At 38.3% G+C, this 11,861-nt stretch overlaps 2 protein-coding genes and 1 long non-coding RNA gene across 7 annotated transcripts; 2 read left to right on the forward strand and 1 right to left on the reverse strand.

Moving 5' to 3' along the window:
- The first annotated feature begins 1,264 nt into the window (after positions 1–1,264).
- Positions 1,265–8,164, forward strand: LOC143178386 (scoloptoxin SSD14). 4 transcript variants are annotated; one of them, XM_076377009.1, is made up of 10 exons: positions 3,345–3,501; positions 3,666–3,871; positions 5,009–5,242; positions 5,342–5,565; positions 5,649–5,841; positions 5,916–6,116; positions 6,179–6,428; positions 6,519–6,712; positions 6,800–7,040; positions 7,243–8,164. In XM_076377009.1, exons 1-10 carry the CDS (start codon positions 3,472–3,474, stop codon positions 7,504–7,506), a joined length of 2,037 nt encoding a protein of 678 aa, XP_076233124.1. In that variant the 5' UTR covers positions 3,345–3,471; the 3' UTR covers positions 7,507–8,164. The 4 variants fall into 4 exon arrangements, with proteins under 4 accessions (XP_076233127.1, XP_076233125.1, XP_076233124.1 ...); XM_076377012.1 differs by lacking the exons at positions 3,345–3,501; positions 3,666–3,871 and adding an exon at positions 1,265–1,379 and having other exon boundaries at positions 7,243–8,162; XM_076377010.1 differs by lacking the exons at positions 3,345–3,501; positions 3,666–3,871 and adding an exon at positions 1,892–2,310 and having other exon boundaries at positions 7,243–8,162.
- Positions 3,067–10,577, reverse strand: LOC143178395 (uncharacterized). The gene is made up of 3 exons (XR_013001780.1): positions 10,197–10,577; positions 4,465–4,540; positions 3,067–3,440 (listed from the first exon to the last, which is right to left on the reverse strand). It is a non-coding gene; the product is annotated as an uncharacterized LOC143178395 (long non-coding RNA).
- On the forward strand, positions 10,538–11,734 carry LOC143178392 (nuclear protein 1). 2 transcript variants are annotated; one of them, XM_076377023.1, is made up of 2 exons: positions 10,538–10,852; positions 11,372–11,734. In XM_076377023.1, exon 1 carries the CDS (start codon positions 10,636–10,638, stop codon positions 10,843–10,845), a length of 210 nt encoding a protein of 69 aa, XP_076233138.1. In that variant the 5' UTR covers positions 10,538–10,635; the 3' UTR covers positions 10,846–10,852; positions 11,372–11,734. The 2 variants fall into 2 exon arrangements, with proteins under 2 accessions (XP_076233138.1, XP_076233137.1); XM_076377022.1 differs by having other exon boundaries at positions 10,540–10,848.
- The last annotated feature ends 127 nt before the right edge of the window (positions 11,735–11,861 follow it).

Below are 11,861 nucleotides of genomic sequence, written 5' to 3' on the forward strand. Positions count from 1 at the left end.
AAGTACAAATTCCATTCTACAAATATTTACCACGAACGAAATTCACTCGACCTCCGATGAAGATTAAACCGCACACACTGTCGCGTTAGAGATCGCTGAGGATGTGTTTACCTTTAATTCGCGTGCTCAGACTATCGGTTTTTAAATTTCTCGATTATAGCAGAGAAGTACGGTCCCACTTGTCGATCACGCTGACAGGGCACGTTATTTCATCATTCCGCCGCGAAGAACTTTGTCGGGTATGGGTGTTGCGTTAATGTTAATATTATAGTAAGATATCACACCACCTAAATGATGTCTGAGTGTATGTCGTTAGTGCAAATAAAGAAATTATATGAAAATCATTGGCTATATTTTTCCCATTCTCCCTTATCTTTATTACATAAATCGATGATAATGAAAATGAAAAATTTTATCGATGGTTTCATGTTTTATCTGCTGTTTTTTATTTTGATAATCTACGATATAGATTTCTGTTAACATAATATAATTAAAATGTTCGAGTAACTCTGTCATAATGTGCTACCGCAATTACGCAACTGTAATAACCTTCTCAATTAACAAACTAATCACAGGGTGCCTTTAAGTAAACCCGACATTTCGCGAATCACTATTACGCTCGCAAACTTGCCAATTAGCCTCTAATAGATTTCATTTGAGCAACCAAGTATGGCCCCCAGATCGTTCCTTGTTGATGGCCGCAACCTCTAACTCCGTAAACGCACTTATCCCACATAACTATGCTCCAAACTTAATTTAACCTCAAGATATTTCTCACTAAGACCCTACGAACTTACCGAACCACTGAATAAACAATTCCCAACAGTAATTCTTCCACAACCCAAAAAACGAACTCGGATCACACGCTCCGACACCCATCGTCTTCCCACGCGCGAGGCCAAAATTACTGTGGCCTCAGTTCGAATTCTATGGAGCGAAAGACTCTTACTGACAAGGAAGACAATGGCAAAAATCAAGGAACATGTTGCGCGAGACGGCCTCTTTTCAAGAGCACAACCCTGTCCTCTATCGTCTGGAATTCTAGTAAGAAGGCATGAAATTTGGCGGCGCGGGCAAGAAACGATCCCTTCTACCTCGATCGAGACCTTGCAAACACGTTTCCAAATGTCTTCGATGGGAGTCCAGACCAGCGGCCTACAGACCAGCCAGAGCATTGCGTGATTAAACCGCGTGTTGGGGCAATACATGCTCGATGCCAGAGAGTGGCAAGAAGACTCTTCGCGATCGCTGCTCGCTTTTCGATCGATAAATCGCGCGCAAAGTAGTTTATGTGCTCGTGTAGCTTCAGTGCTGGGTGAAAAATTGGAATTTCTAGAGCGTCTGGGTGATGAAGACTTCGACCAAGAGAGAGTTTTAAGGTATTAGTTGGTAGCGATTATTGCAAGAAAATCGGTTGTTAAATTGGATAAATATATCGTCTGTAGTTTGAGGTTTAGTGCAACTATATATAGTATTTACTTGAAGAATGCTCGCAACTGGGGACTGCTGATAAATCTCATGGTGACGTGCGTATTATTTTGAAGCCCATTCATTCGGCAATAACTGCTCATTTATTTGACGACACTTGCTCCGTGTGGCTTCGAGAAATAATGGCGATAGCGTGAGCGTTCATGGTGACTCTGAGACCGAGCGTTCAACGACGGAATACTGTGTTACTATTATTTAGTGGAATATGTTAATTGACTAGTGGCATAAGTCTACAATTTTGGAATATAAATTTATTTTAAGGACAGTCTTCACTCAATAAGTATAGTTTCAGTGTTTGAATAGTTTTCAGAAACTCATTTAGAATCTGACATTTTACCTAGCCACAGAAAGTGTTAATGTGCATAATTATCTACCAAGAGTCTCATTCAATACTTGATTTATTTTTGCGTGCGAAGCTTCAACGCGTAATTGAAACGCGCAGGTCATCATTCTAGGAAACTTCAGCAATTAGTTTAATTTAAATTCTTGCAAGTAGCAGAGTCACTTCTCCCGCTACTTTTATGCACAGGCTTGCACGTACACGTGCGAGGTAATCTTTACGCTGCTAGTTACTTCTATCATAACGACGGCCGAATATTCATAAGGCTAGACATGGGTTTTTTCTCCTTTTTTATTCATTTGGTTCCTTTGATATCTTCAGACCGCGACATTTGACCATATGTTCCATTGTGGATTATAACTATAGTGTTGGACCATTTAAAAATTTGTGGAGTTTGGAGAAGTGTATGGGAAGATCAAAAAAATGCCTAGAGAAAGTAGCTTAATAGAGATGGAGGATGTAGAAGAGCGGAGGAAGCAGAGGTGAGATAAAAAATCGAATGCTGGATTTCTAATTAACGAAATACTTTCACGTGCTTTTTGCATTGCGATTCATTAGAAAATACTGCTCATGATTATTTGTGTCATTCGTCTGTAACTGTCAGAGATCTCATTTCCTCCTACATCATTAATGAAGGGTAATTATTTTCACCGACAACAAGTTGATTCTCTCTCAGAAACCAGTATTTTCCCATCGATCTCATGTTTTCGATTTGCACATCTAATTAAAAACATCGCTATCACGTATTTTATTTTATCGACAAGCCTGACAACGTAATGCCACGAATTTCACCGTGAAATGTAATCGTACGGATCACCCGTCTAAATTACGTGGTTTCACGCGTTTGCGTTTTGCTGAATCATATAACGCGGTGCTTAGCGGTTCCTATAATTGTCGAATATCCGCTGCAAATTGTCGCAATTGCGTGCCACTTCCCGATAGTCCAACCGACGCGTTCTACGACCCAGATATATAACTCCTCTTAATTGCACGTTTCATTGTTTCGCTCTAATATCATCGCACTATGAACCGGGATGTTCAATTTAGTTAATTAAGCATCTCCCTCTGCCAAGAATTCTATATCTTTAATATTCGCTTAGCTTTCAAAATTATTAATCACACGCGTTAAAACTGCGAAACTTGCTGCGAAAATTCTCTGTGAAAAATTGCAAACCTAGCTTTTGGTTAATTAATTTCACTATTTTTTAAAAGAAGACACTGGGCAAGATACGTACACTACTGTATGTGACTTTTAATTAAAATTTAACATAATATATTTGTTGATATAAGAGCGTCAAGGATCAGAATCGATTCCAAAATTAATCCATTGATTTTTCAGTTCCTCTATATCAAAGTTCACAAGTGAAAATCGAAGAATACTAACAAATTACACGTTTAAAAAAGAGTACTAATTCAATACAAATCTCAAATCGAGACATGCACACGTGACAAGAACCCTGCGGAAAGTAACGCGCAAGCTCAAATTGATTTTCTCTGGTCGGCCGAGTGTTGCACATCCCACGGACGATGCAGTTAATTTCCTTCACGATTTTCCACGGCTGGTTTCTGCTGGTTACGCGAACATGGTCGAGGGATCACCGATGAAACAGTACTAGAAAAGTCGTAGGAGAGTTCGTCAGTGAATGGTGATCAAGAATAGTCTGGCTTTCAGAGTGAGTGATTGTGGCGAGAAGGGGACAGCCTTCGAGCGTTTAGTCAAGTTACCGTGAGATGGCGATAGGCGTTCGACTTGCTACCTCTGATAACAGTTATAGTAGACATGGATCGTCTAATAACGAGATCGTTAACTTCCCTCGTTTTCTGATACTTTTTGTAGCAGAGAAAAATCATGACCTCCTCGCCATCGTCCAGCACCAGCTCCGCGTATGCGAGCACTGACGACGTTCGTCAATGCTATAACAACGACAAAAGAAATTTCCTTGACTCGGACGATGTCGGAGCCGCTCGACTTTTACGCTCCTACTCGCCGCGACGACGTGGCGACAGAGCGCGCGGATTTTTTAGGAGAATCTTTGTCGAGAAGTAAGTTGCGTTTAGAACAGACTTAGATTCGTGTTTTTAGATACGATGAAGATAGTAGATGAGTTTGAGGTAATGGGTGAAAAGTCATAGTTCACACTGTTATAAAAACCGATCCAAACTATAATTACTTTTAATATGTATGCATGCTAGAAACTTGAAATAATTTTTTCAAACAATAATTATTTCCATATTAAGGATATCGTGATGCAAATGTACTTGTTATTCATAAATTTATCAGCATTGAAATATCGCGTTAATAGATAAGACTGGTAACTTCAGTCACGTACATTCTGATATAATGTGACACGAAGAAACATTAAAAAATGGAAAATTTAACAGACTAAAGCGTATCCAAATACATAAAACTGTAAGATTAGATTAAAAAATTTAAATTCCTTTTAAATTCAAGATAAAAATTCAAAGCATTCTTAATGCATGGTCACTCATGCGCACTCTGCTTTATCAGGCACGTTTGCGCGGTCTAAATTCTTCAAACACGATACAAGCACGTTTCGATGAGGTTTGCAATTATTCGTAGAGAATATTCTCGTTGAATGCTACAGATTTCTAAATTAACGACTGAGAAGACTCACCAAAAGCAGCTGGATATGGTCTGCGTGATGATGATGTCACTTTTTCCTCTCGCTTACTGCTTTACTTTCAGATTTCCTGCATAAAAATTAATATTACGTTAGATAACAGCATGTACGAGATCAATTGTGCTATTAGGATAGGGAAACTACTCACTGGAAGATCAACGCGTATTAAAAGTATGCGAATATTGGAATATCCGAATACTTTTTACGAGAGACAGACACAAATCAGTGCGTCGACAACGTTGCTCTCGCACTCACTGACTGAGGCTATAATACGTAAATGATAATGTAAATAATTATTGGATATGCAATTATTTTGCGAAAATATATTTTGTATTCGATAACGAAATTTTGTTTTATCATGCAAGTCAGATATGATAAAATGCGCAATTAATGGAACAAAGTAGATATATACAGAAATAATAATTAATGGAACATCAAAATAAATTTTAATTTTCATTTACTTATCACATGAAAATTGGCTATGACTATTTGCAAAAGTCTACATCTCATCGTTTTCAGAGAATTAATTTTTTTCTAGGTCATATATCACCCCGAAGAATATTCTAATGGCTGGTATAGAATTAACTACGCTGATTCTAATAATAATAGGGATTTGCAGTATTTATGGTGCTCCTAGGAAGCTAGATATTCACGAAAACGAAGAAGTACCACCAGACCCAGAATCACCAGTACCTCCATCCTGGAGCAAATTGAGAGTTTTTAAACGTGGTGCTGTTTGCGCAGACGGCGCACCATGCGCGGTCATTGGCAAGTACGTGAAACATAAAAAAGTAGCGATTCTTTGGAATGAAGATCCAAACTCTATCATATTCTAAATATTATCTAAAGAATAATATTCTTTTTTCCACAGTTCCATCTTAGAGAAAAATGGTTCAGCAGTAGATGCAACCATAGCAGCAATGATTTGCAATGGCCTGGTGAATATGCAAAGCATGGGCATCGGGGGTGGATTTTTTATGACGATTTACGATAAAGCGACGAAGCGAGCTTACACGTTGACCGCGAGGGATCGTGCACCATTGGCAGCCAATGCTACCATGTACAATGGCAAACCAGAAGAAGCATCATTCATTGGTAAATTTTCCTGCTACTCTATCTCGAAGTATAAAAATAATTAAACAATCATAATGTTAATACCTTCATGGATTCCATTGTAGGTCCACTGTCGATTGCTGTTCCTGGAGAACTAGCAGGCTTCTGGGAAGCTCACCAACGTTTCGGGAAATTACCATGGGTCGATCTCTTCAGGCCCACGATTGAACTCTGCGAAGAAGGATACAATTTAACGAAGATCCAATACGATGGGTTCAAATATAATTCAAAGAATATTTACAACGATCGCGTTTTAAAGTAAATCCAGTTTGGTGATTAATACAGTCCTCTACTTGCCCATAGTACACTTAATAAGAGTTCTCCCTTTTCAGAGAATTGTTTGTAGATCCAGAAACGAATGATTTCTATAAACCTGGTTCAATTATCAGGCCAAAAGTACTTTGCAAAACTCTGCGAATTATCGCACAAAAAGGTGCGCCAGAGCTTTATAATGGGACTCTGGGCAAGCTCCTCGTGCAGGACTTGCAGAAAAAGGGAGCAATACTAACGATGAAGGACTTGAATAAATACAGGTGAGTCGATAAAGAAAGTAAATGTCAAGAATAATTAGATATTAAATATGGACTGTCTTTAGAGCTACTTGGGACGACCCTCTCGAGGCGAACATCTCGGATGGAATAAAGCTTTTCACAGTTGGTGCACCCGCTAGTGGAGCACTTTTTACTTACATTTTAAATATATTAGACGGTTATCATTTTACACCTGACAGCTTGGCTGACTATAATCAAACGATTCTTACGTATCATCGAATAATAGAGACCTTTAAGTATGCGTATGGGTTGAGGAACGATTTAGGCGATAAGGAGTTCGTGGACATAGAAGAAGTTAGTATGAAAATATTGATGCTGTGTCGCTAAGATTTTCTCTGAAGCCTCTATTACCTTGCTTCATAAATTTGCACATTTCTGTTTCAGCTAACTAGAAACTTGACCTCAAGAAGCTACGCAGACCAGACAAGATTGAAGATAGATGATCATAGAACGTGGGATGATCCAGCACACTATGGAGCATCCAAGCTGAGCATGGCAAAGGACCAAGGAACTGCTCATGTTTCAGTATTAGCACCAAACGGGGACGCAGTTTCAGCCACTAGTACTATCAATTTCTAGTATGTTAGCAGAATACAGAATCCTCAAATTTCTCTATTTTTCCTAGAGACATTCAGATGTTTCTACTACGTCTCTTCCTTTATCAGTTTCGGGAGCGGAGTAGCCAGTGAAAGTACAGGAATATTAATGAACAATGCAATGAACGATTTTGGAATACCGTCGATAATGAGCTACTTTGGCGTTCCCCCTAGTCCAAATAATTATATCGCGCCTGGGAAGAGGCCCCTATCATCAATGGTACCTTCGATTCTAGTGGATTCGAATGGTGACGTGAAGATGATCGTCGGTGCTTCTGGTGGCACGAAGATCACCACGACTGTTCCCCAAGTTAGTATTTACTCAGTGATTACGCTTATCAGCCACTTCCAAAATAAAACACATTTGTTAGAAAGCTACTAAACCATTCAAGATCTCCCAAAATTTTGGAGTATCTTGTAAAATCAATTTTCTCAAGGATTCAGTGACCAGAAATTTTAGTATTATTCTTCGCCTGTAGATACGTGGTAATTTTGACAATACACAATTTCAGATAGTAGCCAAGATCCTTTGGATGGGGCAAACGGTGAAGGAAGCAGTGGACGCAGCGAGAATTCATCATCAACTGATTCCAGCAGAGGTGGCCTACGAATATGGTGTGCCCAAGCAAGTGATAGATGGTTTGAAGAAGATTGGCCACAAAACTGCGCGGTACAGAGTTAGGGGCAGTGTCGCGTGTATTATTTACGTCAATAATCATACAATTTACGCGAATGCGGACTTTCGAAAAGGTGGGGACGTTTATGGACTTGATTGAGCATTTAGTGAGAGATTATGAATAACACACGAACAGTATCTTCCAATGCAAAGTATTATGTAGTCTCTGAAGTGTAAAGCCACATTCCTGTGACGCGGAATACACTTAATGGGCTTTGAATGGATTACGTATATTTCAGAAGTGGTTTTAGTGGATTGTATAAGTATTCCTTATACAAAATTAACATTGAGATTACTAGACTTTTAAGGTGGTACTTAGTACGTTACTTAAAAGAAGTATTAATTGAATATTTCTCTTGATAAGCATGTAAAGTGGTAACAGTAAAAGAGATAGAAATGGAAAAGTATTTTCAATGGTTCAAATTTCTGGAACTTGTAATTTGTTAAGTGTGATCTAAGGAATAAGTATGCACGAGTGGGAATGTGACTTAACGTTCAGAGGAAGACTACAAGTATTATTCAATTTTTCGATGACCTTTCAGACTCTTCGCTTGAAAGCATAAAAATTTTAAAAATTGTGTCTAAGAAGAATGTTTCATGTTATTTTACTCTATTGTGCTGTTCTTCCACAATAAAAATTTTGCACATGTTACCTACTTGCCTTCTTAATCTAATACAGTTTGCGAAATTCATTCAACAGATGATGAAAACATTCCTTTCTTAAGAACGTAATGTTAACGTAACTGTGTTATTGATCGTGTTCGCAATCGCTGTATGAGAATATTCTAGAAAGCTTTTATTCGAACAAGCAACATTACGTCCACCTGTCTATCGATCCATGCAAAAACTCTAGAAATTCTAGAATTAATCTAACGTTTTTATAACGTATTTATAACGTATTTATAACGTATTTTTAACGTATTTTTAACGTATTTCTAACGTTCTACGTAGTTTGAAAAAAATTTGAATACTTGAAATTGTGAGATACATAAACGTAAAAAGATTGAAAAATATTTATAATAATTATGCGGTGGAAACAGGTATTTCACGCGGGAAAATTTAAAACAGTAGATCGCAAATGGCGCTATGTTCAACAAATGGCGTTTCAATATATCCATGAAATATACACTCTCTATTAGTCACCTAGGCTCTAGGCGATATAACACTTTCCTTTGTTATTCTCAACACAATAGGCTGACAAGACTAAATCGATTAATAGGATTCCATTACAACGTTCTTTCGATGAACTTCAATTTCGCGAACTCGACAGTTTCCAGCAATTTCCACTGACCTTTCACTTCATTAGCTACTTCGCTACGTTCGCGCCGTCAGGGAAAAAATTAAATATGACACGTTTGATACGATATAAAAATATTAGATCAGACGCATGTAATTTATGCAACTGCAGCGAAAAATGAGTCGCAGTAGTCATATCTTTTATGCTACAATCGAATGTAAGTGCTCAATGCAACTGTGTACCAAAGTCGCAATTAATGTTTCATTGTTAACCTTGGAAAATATACCGTACCACAAGCTACCGTATTTTTAACGCATCTCTGAGTCATGACAACCTTCGATAAGCGACAAGAAGAATTTAAGGCCGCTATCGACACACAAATTCATCAATGTCTGTCCGTAAAATTTCCTACCTTTATTTTACACCTATAGCAATCTACATCCAGCTAGTGAAAATCTACACTATATTTCACTTATAAGTAACAGAAGTTAGGAATCAAACTAACCAATTACAAAATTCTAAATTTCATGAAACCTAATTTCTAAACATTATCATATTTTTCGTAAATTATACCTCGATAAATTGGAGTAATAAAATTCTACGTTAAAAGCTACTTAAAAACTACATCCTATCATTCGATCTTATCGGATGTACACACTCGAGCATAATGCAATTAGCAAACACGAGTGTTATATCGTACTAGAATACACATAACTTAAAAACACAGGTACGTAAATAAACATTCATAACAAGTTCATGCGAACGTGCGCGGTGTCACATTCTATTTCTTCGCAGTGGGTTTAATTAGCATACGATAATAGAATTATCGATAATTAGATCGCTTCGATAATCGAACTCGTGGCGCGATTACTCAGAAATTTCGTCACACTCTTTGTGCGTTACATACTCGTCATTTAACTTTCTTATCAGTCATGTAGTATTATCAATATTTTTCCACCACGCCTCACGAGTATTTACGTTCTGTTTGTATCGCGAGGCGATAAACAAATGTACACAAACAGGAATCCTTCACCGTTTTAATTTCAATGTGGTAGGGAGGCTTCTAGAAGTAAATGTGACGAGCCACTGACCGCGTCTGCGCGATAGATCAACGCCTTTCGTTTGTTGTTAAACCATACGGAAGCTATCACGTGATAGAAATTCGATACGCCTAATTTTTAGAACAAATTAATGTCATGCTAGACCACGCGTACAAACCTGATGCCATTTGCTTTTACAATCGAATATGTCGAATACAGACGAAGGAAAATGCTCAGAGATTACAGCTAAATTTATACGCGCAGTTTCCAAGCCGTGGGGTCACGCTATCAGGGCTGTCTACATTCAACGATGCGAACGACACGTTTCAGACGTTTCTATAGATTCCCAGCAAATAATATTAGACGAGTTTACTTAATGCTCCTTGTTTACATAGTATTACGCAATATTGCACATGGATGAGAGGCAGGCGTGTACAGAGGCGCATTCAAATTAGGTAGCGCAAGATATGAAGTAACACGTACGACTTTTTGTAAAATAAAAAAGTAACAAACCTTTTCGCGGCCATGATAGACGCGTTCGGTAATCTTTGCAACCGGTTGCGCGAAGAACGCCAACTGTCTTCCAGAAAATGTGATTTCGAGTACATTCGTTGTCGACCATTTTCCTCGAAAATATGCTTCTTCAACGCGCCTGGACGTTCCACGATGGCTGACACTAATTTTTTCACTCATGGCGAACAAAATTATAGTAGATTTATGTTATAAAACAGATTAATAAACGAATATCGCAGAACGAACGTGTCGCGTCAGGCATTCGAAATGCTAGTGGCACCACTGTGCACTGCGTCTGCGCAGTAACATTGGCGCAGCCTATAAAAGTAGTGCGAGGAGTACTTTGCCCAGAGTATTAAACGAGACGTGAAAGCAAGAAATTTGGACGGCGTCGAGGCTGTTATTTTCTGAGAGCACTTTTCAAAGATCTACAAGAGCTATGTCTGACTACTACGTTGACGAATACGAGCACTTTAACTACGATTACGACAAGCACATCTTCACTGGGCACAGCGGCAAGCAGAGAAGCAAACGAGAGGCCCTGACACACACGAACCACTTCGATCCGTGCGGCCATTCTAGAAAGATCCTGACCAAGTTGATGAATTCGGAGCACAACAAACGGCATGTTGGAAAGACTAAAGCATAAGCTGTAGGTAACTATTATTTAATGTTTTACGATACTAATTTTCCTTTGGTTTTTGTGGATGATCGCATAACGCGTTATTGATTCTAGTACAGCCGGGAGGTTTGCAACCTTGGCCGGATTTGCGTCGTGTTTACATACAACCTCGGTGCTTTACTGTTTTCGTGCGATCTAAGTCGCATTTAATATTTATGTTCGTCGCCTCGAGGAGAAATTTGCAAATTTCTAGTTTTTGATACGCGTAATTAACTTGTTCTGTGGGAGCTTACTATCACTGTTCTTTGTTTTTTTTCCTTGCTGCGCAACCATCGTAAAGGTGACTCATTTCTTACGCGAGGTTGCACACTTGTCCTTTTTTATTTCCAACGCGATAGCTGCTGGAAATAGAGTAAATATAGTTCGATATTTTTCCGAGCATTTGACGTTTTTAGCTTACCTGTGTGCGTGGTAGTAATTAATAAATTTCATGTTACTGTAGGGTGGACAAAATGGAGTAGGCTTCATGTTTTTGTTTTTTTTTCTGTTCCAGGATCCTTGAAGTTTGATGCCCCGTTCCTGGGAAAAGTATTTGTTTGTCGATTTTGACAGACTGAAGATATATCAAACAAAAAAAAAAGATTTTTCCATTTCGTTTATTATTCTCAGTAATGCATTTAGTCGCTGAATATAGATCCTTTAGGATAAGATAATCACTAGTACTTAGTACAAATAGGCCGCGTCTTAAATAATCATTGCTATTTGTCATAGTTACATGGTGGTTTATAGGGTAAATAATCAACTTCCTAAGTAAGACTACTCTTGATACCAGGACTGTCCTGAGTCTGGAGTTCTCATGATGTGATAAGGAATGAACTAACGTTTATATATCAGATTCACGCACATTGTAAAAATTGATAGGTATTGAGCATCTAGTTGATATTTTATTTAAATTCGTATCAAATTGCTCAATTTCTCTAGTACCTAGTGGTTCACTTGACTATGATAACATGCCCTTTCACTAAGAGTGAATATTAGAAAGA

The sequence above is a fragment of the Calliopsis andreniformis genome, chromosome 4 (genome assembly GCF_051401765.1).
Source record: "Calliopsis andreniformis isolate RMS-2024a chromosome 4, iyCalAndr_principal, whole genome shotgun sequence".
NCBI lineage: Eukaryota > Metazoa > Arthropoda > Insecta > Hymenoptera > Andrenidae > Calliopsis > Calliopsis andreniformis.